Source organism: Apostichopus japonicus, chromosome 13, assembly GCF_037975245.1.
Source record: "Apostichopus japonicus isolate 1M-3 chromosome 13, ASM3797524v1, whole genome shotgun sequence".
Taxonomy (NCBI): domain Eukaryota; kingdom Metazoa; phylum Echinodermata; class Holothuroidea; order Aspidochirotida; family Stichopodidae; genus Apostichopus; species Apostichopus japonicus.
In genome coordinates, this window is record NC_092573.1 from 16,207,756 (window position 1) to 16,232,201 (window position 24,446).

At 36.0% G+C, this 24,446-nt stretch overlaps 2 protein-coding genes across 3 annotated transcripts in view; one reads left to right on the forward strand and one right to left on the reverse strand.

The window, feature by feature from the left end:
- Nucleotides 1-4,417, forward strand: part of LOC139979147 (semaphorin-1A-like) — a 29,815-nt gene extending 25,398 nt beyond the window's left edge. For both annotated transcript variants that reach the window (XM_071989850.1, XM_071989851.1), the window contains exons 15-17: nucleotides 444-797; nucleotides 2,571-2,656; nucleotides 3,762-4,417. In XM_071989850.1, coding sequence (XP_071845951.1) covers nucleotides 444-797; nucleotides 2,571-2,656; nucleotides 3,762-3,836 — 515 coding nt within the window. In that variant the 3' untranslated portion in view covers nucleotides 3,837-4,417. The remainder of the gene's footprint in view (nucleotides 1-443; nucleotides 798-2,570; nucleotides 2,657-3,761) is intronic.
- A 1,009-nt stretch (nucleotides 4,418-5,426) lies between these two features.
- The window catches only part of LOC139979148 (asparagine--tRNA ligase, cytoplasmic-like), a 29,112-nt gene continuing 10,092 nt past the window's right edge, over nucleotides 5,427-24,446 (reverse strand). The window contains exons 4-20 of the mRNA XM_071989852.1: nucleotides 24,186-24,278; nucleotides 23,420-23,509; nucleotides 22,200-22,278; nucleotides 20,937-21,007; nucleotides 19,982-20,068; nucleotides 17,411-17,497; nucleotides 16,597-16,653; nucleotides 16,005-16,045; nucleotides 15,373-15,409; nucleotides 14,828-14,905; nucleotides 14,161-14,282; nucleotides 13,210-13,345; nucleotides 12,790-12,903; nucleotides 10,899-10,946; nucleotides 10,282-10,365; nucleotides 9,286-9,417; nucleotides 5,427-8,334 (exon numbers count right to left, since the gene is read on the reverse strand). Of these exons, the coding sequence (XP_071845953.1) occupies nucleotides 8,203-8,334; nucleotides 9,286-9,417; nucleotides 10,282-10,365; nucleotides 10,899-10,946; nucleotides 12,790-12,903; nucleotides 13,210-13,345; nucleotides 14,161-14,282; nucleotides 14,828-14,905; nucleotides 15,373-15,409; nucleotides 16,005-16,045; nucleotides 16,597-16,653; nucleotides 17,411-17,497; nucleotides 19,982-20,068; nucleotides 20,937-21,007; nucleotides 22,200-22,278; nucleotides 23,420-23,509; nucleotides 24,186-24,278 (1,488 nt within the window). The 3' untranslated portion in view covers nucleotides 5,427-8,202. The remainder of the gene's footprint in view (nucleotides 8,335-9,285; nucleotides 9,418-10,281; nucleotides 10,366-10,898; nucleotides 10,947-12,789; nucleotides 12,904-13,209; nucleotides 13,346-14,160; nucleotides 14,283-14,827; nucleotides 14,906-15,372; nucleotides 15,410-16,004; nucleotides 16,046-16,596; nucleotides 16,654-17,410; nucleotides 17,498-19,981; nucleotides 20,069-20,936; nucleotides 21,008-22,199; nucleotides 22,279-23,419; nucleotides 23,510-24,185; nucleotides 24,279-24,446) is intronic.

Below are 24,446 nucleotides of genomic sequence, written 5' to 3' on the forward strand. Positions count from 1 at the left end.
GCCAGAATGATGAAAGATACATTTGATGTAACTTTCTCAGGAACGAATAGCAACATATATTCCATCCACGTTTTGCACTGATATCGAGAAGAGAGGAACAGCATATGTTGACAAAGACTAGACATGAACTGTCTTCTGCAATCCCATATTTTAAAAATGTTACCAAAATGGAGAATGATCATATTGAATTTTAATATTTTTTATGATTTTACTGACCAGGCTTGGACCAGACTCTATCACTTACAGTATTTTAATTTTAAGTATGCTATGCTATCCAAAGGTTATTACATGGCTCAACTATTGAAATGATCCCGCAATGGTCAACACTTAAAAATGTTGTGTGCAGTGTTACTATTAAAATGATCTCATGCAAAGTGTGGCAAGGAATCACTTAGCCAATTCACTTTTTATTTTCTCTGAATGCCTCTTTCTCTACTCTACAGTTCAAATCCTAAGTTCATCATCCAACATTACATCGTGTGTTAACAGAAAAGTGGAGCTAACATGTGAAGTACAGAAAACCAGTCCCTTTTGTGGTGATGTGGCGCTGACTTGGTCTATGAAGTCTATGAAGGGGGAAGCTGATGAACCGCTTGTCACATGTGATGAAACTGAATGCCAGGGCAATATGACCATGCTTGCTCCATTTGTTCAGTACCAGGTTATTTCAGACCAGCCACACTACAAGCTTGTCCATTTGACTGTCACTGCTTTACCTGACACCGAAGGAATGTTCATTTGTGAAGTCGATGAGAATACAAAAGCAACAGTTAAACTTACACTTGATACATCAAATGGTGAGAACATTCCTCTTATTCTTTGCATTTTCCTCGTATTCTTTGCATTTTCTGATGCCTTTGATTGTAGCATTATAAGTTTATTGTGGCAATTACAATATGCATGACAGTGCCTCTAATAATGATGCTCAACATATAGCATAAAACCTGTTATATAATGCATTAGATTGTAAACACTTATAAACACATCTATATGATGTGTTATGTTTGAGCTTTAAACTACAAAAGGACAAACGTTTTCAAAGAGAGTATCTAATAATCAGATCGTTTTAACCAGTCAATGCTTAAAGCAATGCTTCAGAACATCATTGTAAGGTATCTGTCTGTGTGTGTCAATTATGGAATACTTTAATCCGTGCATGTCTGTTATCCTAATCCCATTTAATCCCATGATTGGCCATTTAGTTAAATGACAATTGTTTCCCTTTGTTGTCATGAAATATAACATTCATTGCCTGATTTATTAGATTTGTGATCATATTTGTAGTAGTCCAACCATTTGCCCCTATGAGATTGTATAAGGAAGGGCAAATGTCATGTAGCTGTTAAACAATCCAAATCCCTAACAACCAATCTACCATGTTGGTATGTACAAATCTCACTACTGGTTTACCTTCAGGTGTTTCCCAAAACACAATAAGTGCAATTTAGGGTGGTCACTACTGACATGCCATCACAATGGAGAACACATTCAATTAAGTCCCTTATTGTACTCAACACTTTCACTTATATGAGAGTATGAAAATGAGAATACACTTATCTTTATTCATAATTGCTCAGGCCATTCCATATTTCCACAGGCTACTATTGACCTCCTGACTAACCCCTCTGTCTGGTCAAGCCTGGACATGTCTAAACATTTCACTTTGTTAATACTTTAATAATGTACAGAATAAGTAATCGCAATTTCGTGAAGCTGGGAAATGAAAACTTATTTGTTTCTAGTGGTATATGCATACATGTAGATTCATATATGGAATCCAGCATAATGTAGCTGTATGATGCTATAAATATTGAACATTGCATATTTTTGCTTCAAATCCGTTTTATAAGAATTGCAGGACATACATGCATCTGTGGAGCGGTTATGCTAGGAGTAGGGCAGAGAACCTAATACCGTAGGCCTGGTCACCCCTCTGCAGTGTACAGATCTCATTAATGGTTTTAAGTCCATAGATGTTTCACTAAACAGTATTTTAATTTTTGCACCACCTACTGTATTCAATCAAACAGCATTGGAACAAATGCAGTATATCAGGACAGTACACAATGTACATGAGGGAAATGACTGCCATACACAATCTATAAGACTATGACAGTAGATGTTTGAATAGTAGACAGGGTCAGGCTTTCATGAGACAAAGTCAATCTCAACATCATTATCATCCAAACCTAAGCAATTGTTCTCAAATGTACCGTAAATTGCTGTTATAGTGACATTGTGGTATATGGAACGCTGATCACTTAATATGTTAGTAGCTCCTCACATGACCCTCCTTGGTTGGTACATTTTCCTACGGGAGCTAGACTTCCAAGATCATATATGATTTAATGAGAAGTTCAGAAGGATTGACCCAACTGTTAAATTAATAAATTATGAGACTCAAGTCTGAACTGTTTTTGGTTTCTGGTTTGCAATTACTGTACACGTTTAGGATTGTTTTAAGAAGTTTCTCAGTTAGCACAGTCAATTTAACTTGAATCCAGTGTTCTATGATCAACAATGTATCCATATCTTGATCTCCTATGAATGATCTTCTTCATGATGTACAGGATGCCTGACCAGAGATAGTTATAATGAAAGATCGTACCACAGAGTGAAGCTGGCAGATGAGAAAGCTGCTGTTTCTGACTGTCAGGTTAGTCACAAGTTTGTATATTTATATTTTGAGCATTGGCATGTACTAATTTCAATACAATAGCATTTCTGTAAATATGAGGGAGCTTTTTGGAAGTTTATTTCACTTTCTACTATATCGTCATTTCTGGCTACTCTGACAGTATAGGATCATTTTGCAATGTGTTGGCTGAGATTCTTAGTACATAGTGTACAGGGTAATTAATGGTGTGCACTAAGGTGAGAAGATCAGTTGTTGTTTGAAGTTTAGCATTGGGTGTAATTCTAGTCCTTCTTCCTAATGATCATTGGAGATCTACGAGACAGAAGCATAGAGTGTGAAAGCCTTTGCATTTGTTGAAACAAAAGCTCTTGAGTTTGGATTGTTTAAAAAAAATCTGATTCATGATGACACTCCCAGAAGTTTCATTTCTGTGAATTGCAGAGAAGAATTGATCGTAGCATGATAGGAAACCTTCATGTGAAGAAAATATATAAAGTGAAGGAAATGGTGTGTGATAGCATCTGCTTCTGTAAACCCCAGGAAATGGTGTGTGATAGCATCTGCTTCTGGAAACCCCAGGAAATGGTGTGTGATAGCATCTGCTTCTGTAAACCCCAGGAAATGGTGTGTGATAGCATCTGCTTCTGTAAACCCCAGGAAATGGTGTGTGATAGCATCTGCTTCTGTAAACCCCAGGAAATGGTGTGTGATAGCATCTGCTTCTGGAAACCCCAGGAAATGGTGTGTGATAGCATCTGCTTCTGTAAACCCCAGGAAATGGTGTGTGATAGCATCTGCTTCTGTAAACCCCAGGAAATGGTGTGTGATAGCATCTGCTTCTGTAAACCCCAGGAAATGGTGTGTGATAGCATCTGCTTCTGTAAACCCCAGGAAATGGTGTGTGATAGCATCTGCTTCTGTAAACCCCAGGAAATGGTGTGTGATAGCATCTGCTTCTGTAAACCCCAGGAAATGGTGTGTGATAGCATCTGCTTCTGTAAACCCCAGGAAATGGTGTGTGACAGCATCTGCTTCTGTAAACCTCAAAAGATGATCACACTTGGTGATCTTTGCTGTCAGTTTTATTTTGTTATTTGTTTTTTGGCTTTGTCCTTTTTTCCAGGGCAATGCAGATGCGACCAAGATAATGTTTCAGGAATGTGACAAGTGTCCTGGAGATCCTCGGGTCAATGTATAATTTGTACCTAATGGGAGCTGGCTGGTCCAAAGCCCAATTTGATGTAGGGAATAGAAAGAGCAACGGTAACTCAATTTTCGGCTACACTCTTGCCCACTTAAAACTCATATCCTCGCAGGATTGCTGTTATGGTGTGACCACATTGGAGAATGCAGCTTTGAAGTTCAAGGTTCTAACAATATTAAGCAATGGAAACTCCGTGCAGATCAAAGTGAAAGTTACAGGATCTTGAAATTTATTTCCACGTATCTTCATCTGGACATGAGAAATGAAAGTATGTGACTACTGTGAGAGAGTACTCTTCTCATTAGGTGTGTGGTATACTTGTTTCCTTTATATAAGCTGCAATTTATGAAAGTGGAATGTTTTCTATAACACTGAAGAGTTTTACTTACCTGGGTAAGACCTGCTTTTAAAAGATTGACATCTTGTCATAGTTCTATGGTTTTATATTGTCAATCATGGTTATTTCAGTTGTCGTTAATAAAAGGAGATAAGTGAAGAGATATATCACAAGGTTTGTTTCACAGAAGAACCAACCGTCATCTCTACCTGAGATAGTTGTTTGTGATGAACAACCCCCAACAAGCAAAGAAATGTTTCACTGCATTGTGGTGTATCAAAAGTATCTCTTACTGTAGCTGTTTTAGAGATTGCTTTTACATAAGTTAATAATAGTTTGGGTTTTTAATGTGAATCTCTGAAGAGAAAGCACTGTTGATGACAGAATACTGTATATAATATAATAGGAAATAGTTTTTTAGTTTGGCTAACAATTTTTTTGTTTTTTATGATAACTGTCTTGATGTAGTCTTTCTTTCGTTTGAAAAACATTCAAGTTTAAGAGGATTTCAACTTGTTTACTTTCAAAACTAAGTTGCATGAGGATTCAGTTGATTCCATTAGATTAATGAAAGAAAAATTAGTTTAGACTTGACATATATAAATGTTTATTTAAATCATTACTTATGTAAAAATGACTTGTATATTCTATTCTGTGTTGGGTTGCGTTTGATGTGAAAAGTGAATTATTACGAATTTTTTCAGGTTGTCTGTTAGATGACATATTTACTTGGGTATGCCACTTTGGTTGTCTAAATATAAGAATGTTACAAAAGAATGGTTCTACTGCATGCTACATTCTGTGAAAACGAACTACAAAAGTGTTTATAAAACTTAATACTTAAGTTGGAAAAAAAGTATTGGAGATCTGGTCACTCTGTCAGGAAATTGAGTATCATTGCTCTGCACATCCATTTCATATGTTTTCATGCAATGATACTATTAGTCTCTCATCAAGAAGCTGTACCTCATGCAATTTTATCTCAAATAATTGTTAATTGACACATATCAATAGCCTAATTGCATAAATTGTGCTCTGGAGAAAACTGGCAGCAAATTGAATCTGTCTTCTACAAGAAATTTCTTGTTATATCTTCAGCTATTTTATATGTTTATTGTAACATAAAACTGGTGAACTGGCTACAGACATGATGCTGTCAAACATTACAATATTGTATTTCAATTAACAAAAACATGAATTAAAGAGCAACCTTTACTCCAGAGTAAAAGAGAATATAACACAATATCTTTCCACATTTTATGGTAATATATTTGGTTTTGGCTATTTATCAACAATATATGCAGTCTGCTTGTCTACATTATTAATAGCAAAAGTAACCACCTGTCTCTCAATTCCACCAACACCTTAAAAGACAACTAATATAACTTTGGGAAGGAATAAGTGTGAATATGGATGTGTATCAATTTGTTGGCCAAGTTTGATGATCAGCAAGCATTGCTGGGAAGCTAGCTACATTGATATTGTGAAATCAGAATTTGAATTTATTGTCCACAATCGAAAATTCGGCTTACACAGGTCGTAAACGAAAGAAAAAAAATAGCAATAGTTTAAGTCAATAAAGTTTAAGTCAAGAAAACATCAACTTTAACTTTGTAGCAGTTTTTCAACCCAGGAGCAATATTATCACCCATGAAATAAATTTGTTGTTCCTAATCTTGTACATCATCAATCATCACTATTTGATACTCCTAGTTGTGTGTAGATAACTTGTAAGCCAACCTCTACCTCTTTCAATACCACTTAAGTTGGTATCTGAGAGAATCAATCCAAGAGGCTGTTCCTCTAGCAAACCTCCAGGCTGTTCATTCCTTGCCAGAACTGATTTCACTCTGTTACCTGAATGATAGTTAACTTCCACGAATTACATCAAAACATCAAGGAGTTCTACCTTCCTTGACCATTGCAGAAAGGAATAGAACATCTGATAAGGATTTTACAATGTATAAATTTGTATGCAAAACTTTCCAGTATCCAATAAGGAGTCTTCATGTGTGTCACACAGGTTAATGCACTTTCATGCCATGGGCATTTCTTTACTGAATTGAACTATTTAACCAAGCAATATTAAACAAAACACTATTAACATAACACCAACACCTTTAACAGCAGATTATAGAACGACCTAATGACTTTTTTTTTCATTGTGAAAGTTTTGGTTACTATTTATGAATGCTGTTGCAACTTAACTTCTGCAAAGTGACTTGTACAATCAATGTTCCAAACACTAAAAAAGACAACCATTCCATTTTGTCTGTCTGCTTAATTGAGAATAAACCAATTTGAATACTGTTGCTTGTCACAACACTCTTGTGAATCATTGAAATTTTCAGTATTACTATCATACCATTTCTTTGTAACAGAAACATTTTCATTCAAGTTCTTTGAACTGACATGAGCTTGGCTTCACTTTGTAACAGAAACATTTTCATTCAAGTTCTTTGAACTGACATGAGCTTGGCTTCACTTCCAACGTGATGTCAATAAATTACCCAAACATCCAGCAAAGAAACAATACATTTCAACTGGTAGGTCAGGCTAAATATTTCATTGCCTTGCCTTGCCAGAAACACATCAATCAGTCTTTCCCTAAAACACATGGCGAAATGTGGCTGGAGCCAATTTTCCAAAAGGGGTACTGATAATTAATATCTTTTACACATAAATTATCAAACCAATAATACAGTTTGACACCTGGGTCAAACTAACTGATAAGCTATGCCACCTACACTATGATAACCCATAACACCCAAATAAATGCAGATAAGACTATCTGTTAAAGAAAAGGTGCAAAGACCGACTCAGGAGGTTGAAATGTACTGCAACCACTTCCATTACATAGTCATGATCATCTCTAAAGTATATTCTATACTGTTTTTGCTAAATTGTGTCACTTCACCGACTGCATTGTTTAATCCAAGGTTACCGTGAATCTAAGCAAGCTTCTAGAAGAGAGCAGGTTTGAACATTCCATCTCTTTGGCCACTAATAACTTCTAAATGACCTTATATTCCTGTGCACTTTCTTTTACCCTACTATCAACTTCCTACCAACTTTGGTCAACGCCATACAAAGATTATGTTAGAAGGAAATTCAGTTAACTATGACCTCAAACGACCTTTGACTTATTACCGGTTTACACCCTTTGAGCCCCTCACTAACCATCCACTGCCACCAGTTATCATCCAGCTCAGAAGAAACCCTTGGAAGAGAAGGATTTAAAGGATTTTCATGTTTGGGCCTGCCATGACCTCAAATCATCTTCAACCTATATTTTGTATAAACATTCATGAGGCCACTAACATGGGCAACAAATTGGACAACTTTTGATGGGATCAAGCAAAAAGTCTATGAGCAATAGCATTTGAACTGATGACAAACAGATAGACACTTGCTATGACATTAGCTGCACTAGTGTTACTAACTCATCCACTTTAATGAAGTAAGAGGTCACCATAAACCATTACATCATAGAAATTATCTTTCACCCTCTTTGCGAGTTTGATCAGATGCTCAACATAAGAGCAACAGATATTTGAAACAAATGTCTGTCACACTAAGCAAGCTTCATGGGTACCTAGTACCTACATATCAAGTATGGAACAAACCAAAGCAGGACTTGTTAAAGGACTTCAGATTTTCAAATGTCCTTTCACTGACAAACAAAATTAGTAGAAAATCCAGTACTCATTATTGGGTACCAAAAACATCCATCTGTGATATTCAACACTTCTGTATTTGCATTTCTCTTAAACTTTTGCCTTGAATGTATTAAAGAGGGACAAACATATCAACTGCATTACTTGTGAGGACACACATTATTAAGAAGGAAACATCTTTCAAAATGTAGCAATTCCATGTATTAAAGAAAAACTAAAACTACCAACCAATGCTGCCATCTCTATCCCAAGAAGAAGAACAAGAAGAAGAAGAAGAAGAAGTCTTTGCATGATTCAAAACATTAAAGATGAAAAGGAAAATATATGAGAAATGAAATGTGTATGCTTAAGGAGTACATCTCTCCAGGAAACGAGGATAGAAGCAAACTTCACGGATGTGGTATCTGTTTAGCAGCCATGTCAGAAAACGCTCAAGGCCAAGACCATAGCCACCATGAGGACAAGTGCCATACTTCCTCTGCAGAGAGAGAATACATATATGTTGATACAACACAGAGAGCTAACTCATCATAGATAAGTGTATGAAGGTAATGGTGCATCACTAGCTTGGAAGCAGCGATTGAAGCATTATTGGTTTCCATGAGAAAAGAAAGCTATGCAGTCATGACGGTGTGTGTATGTGTAGGTGTATGTATGTGGGCATGTCTAGGCCTCCTAACTGGTGACATGTGACAAAAGAAATTACTGTCACCAGTTGTCGAACACAGAGAACAAATTAGTCATCGGTTGTCCAGACAAAGGGTTGGAATAAAGGAAATGTCATCAGTTGTAGCTAATGAGATATAAAAAATGGTTTAGTGAGTTTGTCAAACCTCAATGCATTTTTGCATTCTGTTGTTACAATAACTAATACACCCTCCTCGATCTATTCACCAAATAAGTTTATGTTAAGTCGTGATTAATTACTTACTGCCTACAGTCAGTTTTAAGAAATTTGGCCACTTTTTCCTATTACTGTCACTCAAATGCAGACGAAGTCTTCCAAAGTTTTGATGGTTTCTACATTCTGTGCATTATCACTGGGATTAGTATCGCATAACATCAACAATTTACCAAACTCAATGCAAAGCTACCTCCCAAACATGGATGGTTTTCAAGCAAAGATTTCCTACCAATCACACAACCCCAAATACTCTATTAGTTTGTTGAAATACTGTGTACATACATCAGCACATACTTATTGGGTAACTGATGAAAACACAAGATACATTGTTGACAACATCAGTATTGTGTTTTTAGTACCAATGTAAGGAGCAGAGCAAACAATTTAAAGTCACACACTGGTTCTATGAAGAACTAACTAAATGGGTAGACCACTGATAACACAAAGAATGAAATAATTAAACCAAATTATCTACAGGCAATCATGAATTTTTAACTCTGTACATCAGTGAAAAGTGTAACTTACCTGATCTGTGTACCAGTAATAAGGAGTAGGGTCAATGCCTTCTCTGTTATAGCCAGCCAGGAGCTCATCAAAATCCCAAATCCTCATTGAACCACCAACGATCTCTCCAACATTAGGAAGAAGCAAATCAACCTATGGATGTCAGATAGAGGTGAATAAGCTTTAGGTGTATAAGCTATAGGTGAATTAGACTTAGGTGAATAAGACTTAGGCCAATACGCTATAGGTGAATAAGACTTAGGTGAATACGCTATAGGTGAGTAAGACTTCAATGGTGAATAAGACTTTCCTATTATTATAAGGCTTAATGCACATGTTATCTAATAGGCTGGTCGGTGGGAGATTCTATAAAACAAGTTTTCCACAATTTGACACCTGGTGACTACAAATGACCTTTGACCTCCACACAAAAACATTAGGCTTCTTATACTTAACATGTCACAACTACATACTAACTTTGAGATTGGTCTAAGCTTCCTTTCTTGAGATATCGTGTTTACAAGGTTTTCACAATTTTACCCCAAATGACACTTGAACTCCACCAAAAACAATAGGGATCTTGAACTCAACATGTCAAAACTACATACTACATATGAGATTGGTCCAAGCTTCCCTTCTTGAGATATCCTGTTTACAAGGTTTTCAAAATTTGACCCCTGGTGACTCCAAATGACCTTTGACCTCCCCTCAAACAATACACTTCTTTTACTAAATGTGGTACTCCTACACGCCAAATATGAGACTAGTCCAAGCTTCCCTTCTTGAGATATCATGTTTACAAGCAAGGCGTCACACACACTCATCCGCCGGCATGACTAAAGGTTATGATTATCATCGAAACCAAAAATTAATGAAAAATTTATATTTGTGTAAGTTTTGTTGCATATAGCTTCATTATAGGACAAATATAAATCGACTCATGGTGCCTTCTGTAATGTGTAATTAGGTTTGTCCCTCACAGTAATCCAGTAACAAAGTAAGTAAAATCAAACTTACAGATTCAGTTATTCTCTTGTCTTCTGGACAACGAGACATGTAAAATGACTTCACCTCAGCAGGAAAACGACATAGAAATATTGGCTATGAAAACAATGTGGAAATGAAATATTGCATAATGGATAGAGGTAGACACAAGAAACGGTAGAAGGAGAGTTTATTATTATTGAATAATGAACGATCTGTCAGTGCTTTCAATATATATCATTTTCAATTCTCAAAAGGCGGCAGAGGAATTTACTTATATAGTAGTTTACTATTCAGGGTAAGGTCTACATATTACTAGCACTGGCTTCTTCTGTCATCAGAGGTTCTACCACACTTCTTTTCCTTTGAGTGAGAAATGAGCTATTCTCTTTTACTGTTAAGAAATCTCTTAAAGGTCTTCCTATTGGAAGATAGCTGGTCAGTTCTAAAAACTAAAAGAAACTTAGAACAAACTAAGAAAACATGAATCTACAATGAAACAACAACAAAAAAAGATGTTACTAACACTTTTCACTAGACTTAATGCATAAGCATAAATCATCATTTGGTATCATAATTACTTTAAAGGGTATTTACAACATCAACAAGAGACCGTCGAAATGGTTTAGTAAGATGTTCAAAAGACTTACCTCATTGATTTGGTCTGTCATCTTTCTCTCTGGCATCTCTGGAATATCCTGTTGGACATTTGTGTAAATCAAACAAATTTATGTCAAGTCACACGAAAAATATTCATGGATATAAAGAGTAGTGTTCAGTTTTAAGAAAATTTTAAGGTTGTCCTTCGGACAACCTTGCCTTCATATTCGGTCGTATGAAGGATTTTTTGGTTGTCCAAATGAAAGCACCAAAAAATAACAAAGGTTGTAAAAGGATGATGTCACAATTGTTCATTTATTTATTCACTGAAATCAAGTTTGGTATTCAGTTGGTATAATGATTTAGGCCTTTAACTATGTCTGTTTAAAGGGGCCCTATCATGCTGTGCTCTTGTTCCATATAGAGATTGGTTAGGCCTTCTTATACGCTGGCCCTGCTGGTTCCAAACTGTGATTTATTTCTTATGTTGTTTCTAATATGAATGGAGGGCAATACCAACAAGCTATTATCTATTTCTTGGCAGATTATATTTTAAAGAATAGGGATTTTCCAAGTTTTAATTGAAGTGTGGGAACAGTTACGACAAATAAGCTAGTCATCTGTTGGACAACCTAAGCAAGGTATTAGGTTGTCCAACATGATTTTTCGTCTTCTGGGGTGATCAGACGACCGTTAAATTTGAGCTCTGAAGAGACATCAAAAATTTTGAGAAAACAAGATGATATCTTGTAATCAATTTCCTGGCAGAGAATAATGTGACATCTGGGATGACAAGCATTATTCTAGTAGAGTATTTAAAGACCAACTATGGAGACTTTTCAATGAACATAAAATCCCACCATTTTTCATGTATGTAATCCTTAACTGATTCCAATTACATTGCTGTAATTAACTTTACCAATTTCGGACGTTAAATAAGTGAAAAATGGGACGAAAAGTCAGCTTCTATTTCAGACATTCCTGAAACATTCCTAAGACATCAGGTGACCATGTGACGTCAACGTTTGTATACCTCACTCACTACTATACTTTTAGTGTGTAAAGTCGTATAATTGAGCTGCCAAAAACATCAACGATATTACTCCTTTTTCCTCAAAATGTCACAATTCTGTGTTGTTGGAGGTCGCAGTTATACCTCATCCAACAAAAGCATCAGCTTTTTTAGATTTCCGAGTAAAAGAACCGACGTAAAACGCCGCAGACTTTGGATCAATTTTTTGAGATCCACGCGGAAAGATTTTTCAGCACCCGGAGTATCTCATGCCCATGAGTCCACATGCATGACCCTGCTTCTGTGTATGCTGCAAATGTCTCATTCTGTGAAAATTATATACTGTCGATAGCTGTGTCGGACCATGGTCTGAGTAAGTACTATGTAAGTATATTGTACCGTACGGACCTATTGACGCTACGCTATGTAAAAGATGCCTCCATTTGAGTGGAAATTTTGCTAATAAAATAAGCAATTTAACTAAAATTTCTGCTTATAATTGTCTTAAAACTTGTTGTTAACCTTCATGTGTTCTTGTTTTAAGCTAACAGCTTTTCAAACGCTCGAAATTGGAAGTCAAAAACAGTACAATTGTTCGCTATCTGTGTACAAACAGTGCCTATATCAGCGTTTGATTTTCGCGGTATACAAACTTTGACGTCACACGGTGACCAGAGGCTGCTTTGGGTCAATCTCTGTTTTCAGACATTCCAGAGGTTCATGTCACGTGACTACCCAAAATGTCCATTTTCGTGGTCGTTTTTGATGGGTTATAGTAGGTTTTCGAAGATTATTTTTAACACATGTTGATTATGGGTATGTAAACTCCTAAATTAATGGAAAATCTCAACAACAAAAATTGCCTCCATATTTGGTCTTTAATGTAAACCCATTATTAACACAATTGTTACTTCCATGATTTCACTTACCTCACCAAACTCATAAAAGGTTCCATCTTCTTTTCTGATGTCCTGTTCCTTTAGGTAGACTATGGCATCAGAGTAGTCCATTCGCTTGAATGGTCGCTTGGGTGGCTTGAAGTCCTATATATTGGAGAGCAACAGTGTAAAAGGTTAGGGACACTCCACAGTCATTGCAAACCAAACTAGACTCAAAGAATAAGAAATGCCCAGAGTCAACTGAAATGGGTGGAAGCTAACACATGACCAACTGTACTTGTAGGCAAAACTGAAATCACTCCTCTGGAACCTCATTACATCCTCCACGGTTGTACATCAGATGGTGTGCCCATTGAGTATTAACCCTATTCACATTTAATGATCCTACAGCTATGCTGAACTTTATTCATGCTTTGCAAGGCAGGGATTACTACTGGCCACTATACTTACAGGATTCATTTCTTTGATGATTTCACCAGCAGGAGTTTTGAGGATTCTGTCAACTGTGTCACATACCAGATCTTCAATCCTCTCCAATAAGTCATCAAAACTTATGAAAGGGCACTCTGCTTCTATGTGTGTATACCTAATGAAAGAACAATATCAATTTAGCTCTGGTTTCCATCTGCAGTTAAGGAGCTTTGGTAGCTCATGTTCAAACAAGTGTCCTGAAAGAAGGCAGTACACATGGTGTTGCAAAATAAAATATGATTGAAAATTTTAACTAGTTGGCTATGGTTAAGAAGTTAATAACACTGATGAAACAGCCTGACTGACCAAAACATTTAAATATATCCCAAATCTACTCTCACATTTAAATATAAAAGTGTTTTAATTTTGAATTTCTGGAGATTACAATAGACCTTGAAATCAGTAGACATGGTCAGTGATACAAAGCTGTTGGGTTTTGCTCCTAGTAGAGCTAATCATCATTTAGCCATGATATCCACACATCTCTACTAACAGTCTCCTCATTAAACATCGAACTCCATTGGCTCCCGATACGTGAACGAATCAACTACAAACTACTTCTGATGGTGTTCAAATGTATGCACAATGTAGGACCAAGCTACCTCACCAACTTGTTTCAGCTCCGACCATCATCCACACGCTCACACGCTCTAATTCATCGCTGATGTTACTCATCCCAAGAGTAAAAACACAGACTTACGGCTTGTGAATGTTCGCATCCAGTGCACAGTGCCTGTGGAACTCACTTCCAGAACATGTAAAAATGTGCAATACTGTGAACGGTTTCAAATCAGCTCTCAAAACATATCTTTTCACCAAAGCATATATGTTATAATTGTTATTATTATGTTAAGCGCTACGAGAATTATTTCATAGTTTGTTTGGCGCTACATAAAAATTATGTATTATTATTATAAAGAACAGACTCACTCTGCTAAATGACGTCTTGTCCTCGATTGTTCTGCTCTATATGACTGAGCGATGCAAAATACATCTCCAAGTGATGGCAATGCTGTCTCCAAATAAAGCTGAGATGACTGTGTCAAGTAGGCCTGCGAGAATCAATCATGCCAAATTTGAACATAGTAAAACCCATTTAGTGATTCATTCATAAATAGGTCAACAGGATGCTACCTAACTACAACAATCAAATGGTTTTCCTTTACTCCTAATAAAAGTCATACACACTGTATATGTTCAATATAATCTGATTTTAAAACCTAAAACACATTAAAAATGCTCATGCTAAGGTTCCCACTATTAATTTTGTGTGTGTATCATACACATATCAGAACAAACACTGTATTTGTTATGTCACAGCCAAGCCTCAAGAGAATGTGTATATATACTGTCTATAGTACACTCACTATTCCAAATTCCAAAAAGTTTTCCAGAAAGTTTTCTATCCACAAGCAATCAGACTGAAACACAGGTACAAGTAGGATAAGCCTTCATCAGTTTTCTGGATAAACATTTGCTGAGCTTAGCTTTAAGTGTATGCTACTATAACATTGTTTGTCAATATTAATATTCAGATCCAACAGCTCGTAAGCCAGTAAGTGCATTTAAAGATAACTCTCTCATAAGTAGAACTCACTTCTTCTCCAAAGAAATTGAATTTAAAGAGTGTTGCCCCTCCTTCTACTTGTGTCTGTACCATGGTTGGTGGTGTGACCTACGTGAATATGGAAAAACAAATAGTTAATGCACCAATAAAGCTGTTGCTGCCAAACAGCATTCCAATGGCTGACTAAACGCACCTGGGAACCAAATGTGACATCCATGTGATCATATGTGGACGTAATGCTACAGGGTAAGATTTCATGAGGAATAGAGAAAGTCCCCTGACACATGAAGCAAAACAATAGCATGGCCAAAAAAACAACAAACAGAAGACAAAGCAAGGTGACAATAAGAAGTCAATATCAAATGAATTTCCTTCATACAAATCCAAACCACCTAATCTTTCAACTTTTAGAAGAAAGACAATATTTTGCCCTAGTTTCACATGTGTTTTAATCAAGTTCAACTTTAGCTGCCACTTTATTCGATGTTTGGTTTGCAAAACAGAATTACCAAGTTACTTCTTTCGTAAATAAAATAGTGATAATCGAGAGAATACATTTAAAGTTTCAAGCTTACCTCATTATATCCCTGGGAGAAATAATGATCCCTGAAGCTACAAAACAATGCAACAAAAAATACTATTTTGTGAAAAACTTGCTATTTTGCTTTATGGAAAGGATAGGATGGGTTACTAAATTGGATTATATTGCGGTTGTATTAGATAAAAAAAATAAATAAAAAAAAAGATTACTTACAAGTACTGACACCTGATAAATCCTTGCTATTGTTTTGCAAGATATTTAGAATACAATGAATACCTTTCAACTTGTCATTATATACCACCTACTGAATATTCATTTTAAGGACTGCTTTCCATTGGTGCTAGAAAATGTTTAGTTAATATTTTGATTACACCTTTGAACAATATGTGTTATTTATGGTTGAGATTATATATATCTATTAGCTAACCACTGCCAGGATGACACAAAATTATTATCTTGCTGTTTGAGATGTAATGTTTTATATTAACTTACAAACATTTTTCATACATTGGATGTGACATGGCAACAAGGAATCAATTATTAATGAACTTTAGAGGTAAACAACATTGCATGCAATAAGCAAGGTAGTACTCTGGCTGCATCATACACAGAACATATTTGATTTTAATAGTACCACTAAACAGTACAAAATCAATTTGTCTTTACCTTTGTGTTAGACAAGATCTGACTTTCATCACTTTGGAGAGCTGTGTAATAATAACAATGTAGAGATTGGGGTCAAAATCAGTACAAATAAAAGACCCCTTTAATGTTATTTCATAGTTTCTACTGAAAGAAAGAATACAAATCTTTAAAGGGCTTCACAATTCTTTGCTTTTAATGAAATTTGTGATAACATGTTTGATTTTAGGGCATGACTCAAAATCCATGCTAGGTAAATATTTTTCTTCTTCATATATTATTTGATCCCAAAATCACTCTTTCTCAAAAACAAGCAACTATCAACTTGATCCAAAATGTACTTGATGTCCTTGTTTTAAGAAATTAAGGACTGATGCATAACTGCTTCAGAGCAAGCTAAGAAGGTCCCCCTTCCCCTCCTTGGTTACTTTGATCAAGGATTACACAAAGCTGCAGTCAAGTACCCAATCTTCAACACACCTAATTTTTATTTTACTTTCTTTGAATTTACTGAATCATGTCAACAAAGGGAAGAACTTATTTCTCTGATTCATCTGCTTCACACTATCAGAGTAGAAGGAGGTTCCCTGTTAGATCTAAATATAGTTAAGCCTACCGTTTCTCCTCTCAGCATCATGTGTCTTTGATCAAGTTGTACATCAATATGTGATTCCTGATGAAAGAACAAACAAACTCTAAGTCAATCCAGATGAGACATGAGTAAAGCAAGTAAAATGGCCTTTCACATCACTATTAATGTACATGCACTTTAACTACTATTCACAAGAGATGGGCTATCATTATGATCTCACTCCGAATAAGCTACTATGAAAATCATCATTTCTGTTTTCCCAAACCAGAAGAATATCATCACAATGATTTCAGCCTTCACTATATCTACTTAAGACTTGTGATACACCATAATATGAATACATGATATTCATAGGTACAGTTTCAGCTTCACAACCCCCTAACAGACCAGTTCAGAACCCTACCAATTACTACTAGTATTCAAAATAAACAAAGCAAAGCAAAACATTTTCTTGTCATCGCCAACCTATGACATCACACTCACTTAGCTTTAAGTCTACACATGGTTCAAAGGAAGACTTTTTCAACTACCAACATTTCAAAAACGCTGCATGATAACTAACAACAAATTTCACAAGGATGCTTAAGCTGTTTTTTTCCTCAGACTATCTCTATAAATGTTATACTAGGCAATACTTAGGTGCTCTGATTGCAGTGCAAATATCAACAAGCACTTAAAATTCTATAACAGAGTGCCATGTGGGCCTATTATCACAAAGAGCCAAGCACTTAATGGCAACAATCATTCAATGTTGCATCTAGATCAGCTTACCTCATTAACTAAGTTATCAGCTTACCTCATTAACTAAGTTACCTCATTAACTAAGTTATCAGCTTACCTCATTAACTAAGTTATCTGCACCTCCGGCTGGAGCGGCACCCACCAGCTCCCAGAAATCAACGGATAACTCATGACCTCCTGGTGCCTATAGAGGATAAAATGTGCAAAAATGATATACAGCAAAGAACTGTCATAAACAGTAGTCACCATGTAACCATGTGGCATGCCAAATAATTCAAATGGATTACAAATTATCCAACAGGACAAGGCTAGTCCCAATTTGTTATTACCTGTATGTGAATTTTAATAATCTCATTTAAGATGGAGACAGGAAGCTCTGAATTCCACTACACAGCAGCTGAAATCAGTTTATATCTTCAAATCTATTTTAATCTTTGATGGCATACCATGATCAGTGCCATGATTTGACCAGGGCCCACTTTAAACTGTCTACTCCTTTTTACTTCAATAGACCTAATCCATGCATCAGTTAATATGATACGCATTGCCTTAACACTTACATTCCATCAGTACACTGCTTTGTCAACAATGCTAAAGTTATGACCATTGTCTTAAAAAAAAAAAAAAACTTTTACCCTTTGTTGTAGCATATATATATACTTAGCACAGCTAAGAAGTATAGGTTTATGCATCTATTACACAGTTATGACTTGCATCCCAGATACTAGTCATCATGCATATGCATATGTGTTCCTATTTGATGAGACTGTAAAACTCTTCAATTAAGACTTATACAGCATCAGTACACAGTAGATTGCTTGCCGACCTTTAACACGCAATACCTATTGCCCTTATATTCGACTGGTAATACCTCACTTGACATGATACTGTTGTGATTCCATTATTAGTCTTGACGTAAAGAGACTGAAGCTGGGGCTGAGATTTAGTGCCCTGGCTCTATCTTGGGTAACTTTTCATGGAAAGTATCTATGTTTTGGTGTCAATGGCGGTCACATATTGCTACGGCAAGCACAGGTCTCGCACATAGGAGATTACAGAATCTTTAGATAAGTGAATTAGTGAGTGGTTATCAGTTAGACCGTACTCAACAATGCTTTGAATGGAAACAAAGTGTTGACTATGTAACAGTGACCACAGGCATTGCAGCAAACTTGTTGAGTTTCCTTTGGCTTACCCTTATCTAATATCATGCACCATTAGTGAAGGCCAAATGTGCTCAAGGGCGGCGGAACCGGGGGGGGGGCACGTGCCCCCCCCCACTTTTCCTCAGGATAAAAAAATGTCCTTTTTTTCTACATAAAAATTGTACTCTTGATCACCTTATTAGGTCAGCGGTATTTCAGTAAGAGATCTAATCCTAATTTAGAAGTATTAATGAATTTCTGTGGGTCAACTCAAATGTTTACTACCACAAGGTTGCTAACATTTTGGTGAGTGCCATTCATTGGCGTAGGAGCCCAGTTTGATTTTGGGGGGGGGGGGGGCTTGCCCGGAAAATATAACCAAAATTTTTCGCGCGCTCCGCTCGCGTTCAACATGTTAATGTGAATATCATATAGGCATGCATCGGTTATTACATCAATTACGCCAATAACATACAATCGTTTGCCGTGTTATTACCCTTCCATATTGGTTAGAATTATTGGGGAAGTCGTTACAATTATAATGATCATAATAATATCAGGTTAACCATTGAAAAACACATTGCAAATTATTTTTCTTTCAGGTAGGTCCCCGAAAAATTCTCAGCATATTCCCCAAATTTTCACAAACATTTTGGGTTGGGGGACTGCAGCCCCCCCCCCCCCCCGCCTCCTACGCCTATGGTGCCATTATGCATATTAAATTTGCCAACAAAATCCTAATGCATTTCCAAAATGCATTGCTATATTACATTGTGACTTTTTAATAAGCAGAAGCCATTTATAGCCTACTATATAATGAGTATAGTTTTAATATCCCATAACCTACCCCATCCTTTCGTATTTTGACATAGTTCATATACTTTCATGCATGTATCGATCGCGTGTGCAGGGACTTGGACTTTATAATGATTTCACCTCATTTTATCTCGAAAGAAAACTTGTTCCTTGTTTCCCAATTTGCACATATTGCAGTGCTAGTATGCATTTTTTCCTTGAGGGGGGGGGGGCGTTGATGGAGTGATGTGTATACGCAAATAAGATAATACAATAAGAGTTATAAAGGGTACTTAATATCAGGCTGCATCAGTCCAATCGAATTTCTGCAAAGTGCCCTTTGACGTCGGTGCCCCCCAGATTAAAAGTGCTTCCGCTGCCCTTGAATGTGCTACTTTACTTGAAAGCACATCTGCAGTACACTACATAGCAGTTTGACAAGAAAGTCACATGGCTAACTGTTACACTGTTATTGGAGTAAATTAATAACATTATTTTTTGAAATATTCTTTATGGCCAAGCTGCATAGAAAAACAGGAAGAAAACAAGGCTGACAATTCAGCCAAACAATATTATCATATTAAATCGTTTCTAATCTTATGCTCAATATTTCTTGTTTTTTTGTGGAAGTTAAGCAGAAAATGAGAGAACAGTAAATCTCTGAACTTGACAACATTTTAGTTTCAAATTGGTCAAAACTCTTTTCTGAGATAAAATTTATACTATACCTGTTTTCCTTCAGGAACTTCCTTCAAAACACCATACAAAGTCACTGTGGCTTCCGTTGCTAAGGTTACTGCCTCATATGTTTGACACTGTGAATAAAAGGAAGAGGTTTTTAATAGTACTAATTCACACTATTCAATTATCTATACAATTTGTATCTCAAAACTGTGTGATTAAGATAAACTGCTATGGGAACCCAATTACAGACTTTTTTTCTTCTTTATTGTTCATATCACTATTATAGGCACTTCATTGCCTCACCTTGCCATAGTTTAAACAACAAGCAAATAGTGCCACACTATGTAACATTTATACTTGGTAAATCAGTGGAAATGATGAGCTTCACAAATGTTTTGGTAACTAATTTGAAGAAACCAAAAAGGAATGCAACTACCTACTCCTTGATTTAGGTCTAAAGGGTTAGAAAATCTAAGAACATTGCAAAGACTTGATTAATTAAAATTACATTGTGAACAAACCTCATATAAAGAAAATACTCATAAGACATGGGGGAATGGATGAAAAACAAACGTGGAAGCCTGTTTTTCATTATATACTATAACTTACAAGCACCCAGTTACAACAAGCAATGTAAACCAACACAATGGTATTCAGGTACCAAAATTTGTCACTGAAACATTCATTTCATAGTTAACCTAAGTTCTACAAAAGTGTATGAGACCAACTGCTACAATCTCATGATGGAATGTAGCAAGCAGTCACATCATCTCATCTAAGACCAACGTTGATTGACCACCTATCAAGAACATTACCCAAAGGCCACAGACCCTAGAATACTAATTACATTCAGGAAATAATTGTTAGGATTCATCTGGTTGGAATTTTGGATAGAAAAGTATAGTTGTATGAAAATAATAACGGTAAGCTAAGGCATCAGAGAATCAATACTGTAACTAATGGGTTGTAGAGTTTTTCAAAAGGCCAATTGATTCTTACCAAAGTATCTGCAAGCACGCATTGTAAGTAACCAGTGCCATCCCGAAGTACCATAAACATCAAAGTCTTTCCTAATAACCAAAAAGAAATGCTTCTATGAAGATTGAAGAAATGGGTGCAAACTTCTACATTTGCAAACCTTAACATATTTATTTTTAACCTCGAAAATGAATCTGATGATTACTGCAGGTTAGAAAATGCCATTCTCATGAAAATGCACAAGTAAAGATAGATACCTATGAAAAGGATAAAGGTCTTAAACCTAAAAATTAAAAGACAATCCATTGCAATGGGGACATTAAGTACCAATTATATTTAAAAGTTGACCTGTGTTGACCTCAAGTGGCTATTAACATCTGCATAAACATACTTCATATTGTAAATATGGTGCATTCACAGGGTATGTATGAATTCTACCTAAGATACCCTGTTTGTGATCCTGTAAATTTGGACTCTGTTCAGAGCTAACTTGACACCATGAGTCTCATATGAGATCTGTCTGTGCTGCCCTTCTCGGATACATAATTAATATAACTAATATACATGACAAAGGCAACAGTTGATTTTAATGGAACATCCATGTATCTTAAACAAATCAGTTTCAATTAATCAGATATTTATATGACAGTTATGGAACCATACCAAAATAGAAAACAGTGCTCATTGTTGCATTACAGTTAAATCTGAGTAATGTTTAGCTCACTTTTGAGCACAATGTTGCAATTGATTTGAACAGTGGTCTTACACAATTTTCACATTTTATAATGAATTTTTTGTACATTTTCTTAAGAAATTTAACAATAAATCATCGTTCGTGGTTTATGAAGTTGGAAAAGGGCAAATAAGCACCGTTCTTGAAGGGTTTTTACCCAGCCAGACCAGTTCGTGTTTTGATGCTTTCATCATAAGAAACCTTCATTTTGCAAAGCTTAGGGATTTCACAATTGGCTAATTTATATCACAAATTTATACAATACTGTGAATTGAGAACAAATATTAGTCTGTTTCCTTACACTTTCTATTTGATTTCACTAAGAAAATATTTAGATTTACACTGACTTGTCATCTGAGTGCTGAGGTAGAAGTCACCTTTCAGCATTTGTGTAAGACTTGATTTTGATATAGTTAGACATTTACAGTCTGCTATGTATTGGTACAGATCTTTTCATAAAACTTGCTCCTGTGACTCTAACTTCCTATTTCTCTCATTCATATGTATATGCACAGATACCTTTGTATGAGATCTTACGATGCTTGGCTCACCTTGGCGCCTCAAGCGATGCACCCAACCATGTAGTTTTACTCTCACATTGCGGTGCTCTTTTGTGTCTCTAATTTTGATCTGGGAAGTAAATCAAAATCAGCATTGAAATTAATGCATAATATTACATGCAAACCATGTGAAAATGTAAATAACATATTATAAATGAAATTCTTAACAGTGATCCAGTTTCCTTTCGTACGGATACATAAAACTTATTACATATACATCAGTTTTGATGCACATGAATGGAAACTAATGAAAAGTTATTGATATTAATGTAATTAATTGAAATATTTCATCTGTCTTCTCCATTGCTTGATAATGCATACAAATCTTCCCCATCCAGCTCTTAGAAACCGATCAAAGTTTACCTTTTTCAGTTTTACAGTGAAACTTATAATAAACATTATTTATAATTTTATATAATATATTCACATATTGAAAAATACTAAACGATTCCCTGATGTAGAACATACATTACACAACAGTTGTCACAGTTGTAGATTTACAAGTTTTCCTTTAGTCAAGGTCATTTACCATAATTTGTATGCATGTGACCCTTGAGTATGGTAATGAGCATTGAACATGTGATGATGTAACATTCTGGCAATTTGCAGCTTGTCTGTCTAAATGTATATTAGTAGTGTTGGACCGATTATATGACAAAGATGTAAATTAACAACCAAACCTTTCACACTCAAGATTAATGGAGCAACTAAAGAACACTGTAATATATACATGGGGCGCTGTACGTTTACAACACAGTACATGGCAGTGCGGTACAGACTGCAGAAGGGCCAATATAGTAGCCCTTCACTATGAAATGATCAAAAAAGTTAGGGCCAGGCTTTTACTACTTTTGCATAATTGGTAGCGCGATGGATTTTGCCAATGCCAATTATTTACCGATTGCCTGATAATTGGCCCGATGCCGATTATTGAATGATTATCGGTTGAACACTATATTTTAGTGCATCATCAACACGATTTCAATTTGAAAAGGACTATATACTAAGGATGTTTTACGAAGAGTAACACCCAAAGTGACCAAATCCAAGTAAAACAGTAATGCAAGAGCAGTTGGGAATAAAGAATATTTTGAAAGTCCACATGTAAACATGACTACATAAATTAGATTTCTTCTTCTTCTTCAACATATCACAATGATGCTTTACATTCCACATACCATGATGCTCTATGGACTGCCTACTCAACATACCTTTTTTGCAGCGGGCAAAGAGGGATCTTCCTTTATTGTGATTTTCTTTGCCTCTTCCAGGTTCTTCTCCCGTCTTTCAGCATCTGCAGCCTGAACAAATGAAAGTCTATAAATCTTTTTCCTTTTATATTATAGGGTGCGGTTGATGATGTATGTGTCGGCAAGAATAGAATGATTATTTGTAATAACAATTATCTTTATTCTGCAAGTAGATTGTGCCACAATCATGTATCACATGTGCCACAATCATGTGCCACTATCAAGTAATGTTTTATATTTTCATTTACAACATGACAAAGTGATGACCACGACAGTTCTGTATTACCCGAGTGATTGCTTGCTAAGAAAAATATAGATTTTATTAGTCCTGAGCATTTAGGCAGCATTTAATATATGAACACATATTAAACACACACACGCCATCACCATTGCATAGAATCCTTTTGCCTTCAGTGAGGATGCAGAAACTGCTCATACCGATTGCTCATACCTGCTCGTACTGATACCTGCTCATACTGCTCATACCCATTGCTATACCTGCTCATACCGATACCTGCTCATACTGCTCATACCCATTGCTCATACCGATACCTGCTCATACCGAGACCTGCTTATACCTGCTCATACCCATACCTGCTCATACCGATACCTGCTCATAGTGCTCATAACGATTGCTCCAGGAATCACACCTTACTGTACGTAGTACTTCACTGCTATAAACTCTCTGTATAGATATGTCTGTTAACTAATACAGACTGATTCTCACCTCCTTCTTCTCTCTTTCTGCAGTCTTGGCTTGTTCTCTGACAAATAACTTGCCGACTTTCTTTCTCTGGGCTTGTGAGGCCTCTTCCCATTTCTGGTTGAGATTTGGTAGAGGTGAAGAAATAAAAACCTTTGAGCATCACCTTGTGTTCAAAGTATCAATATAATAAAGCATGTCAATCTGTATCTCTTAAGCTACCTGTAACAATGCTACCAATAACAGCTGGAAATAAATGTATATATGTCTGTCAGAGGCAGTTTG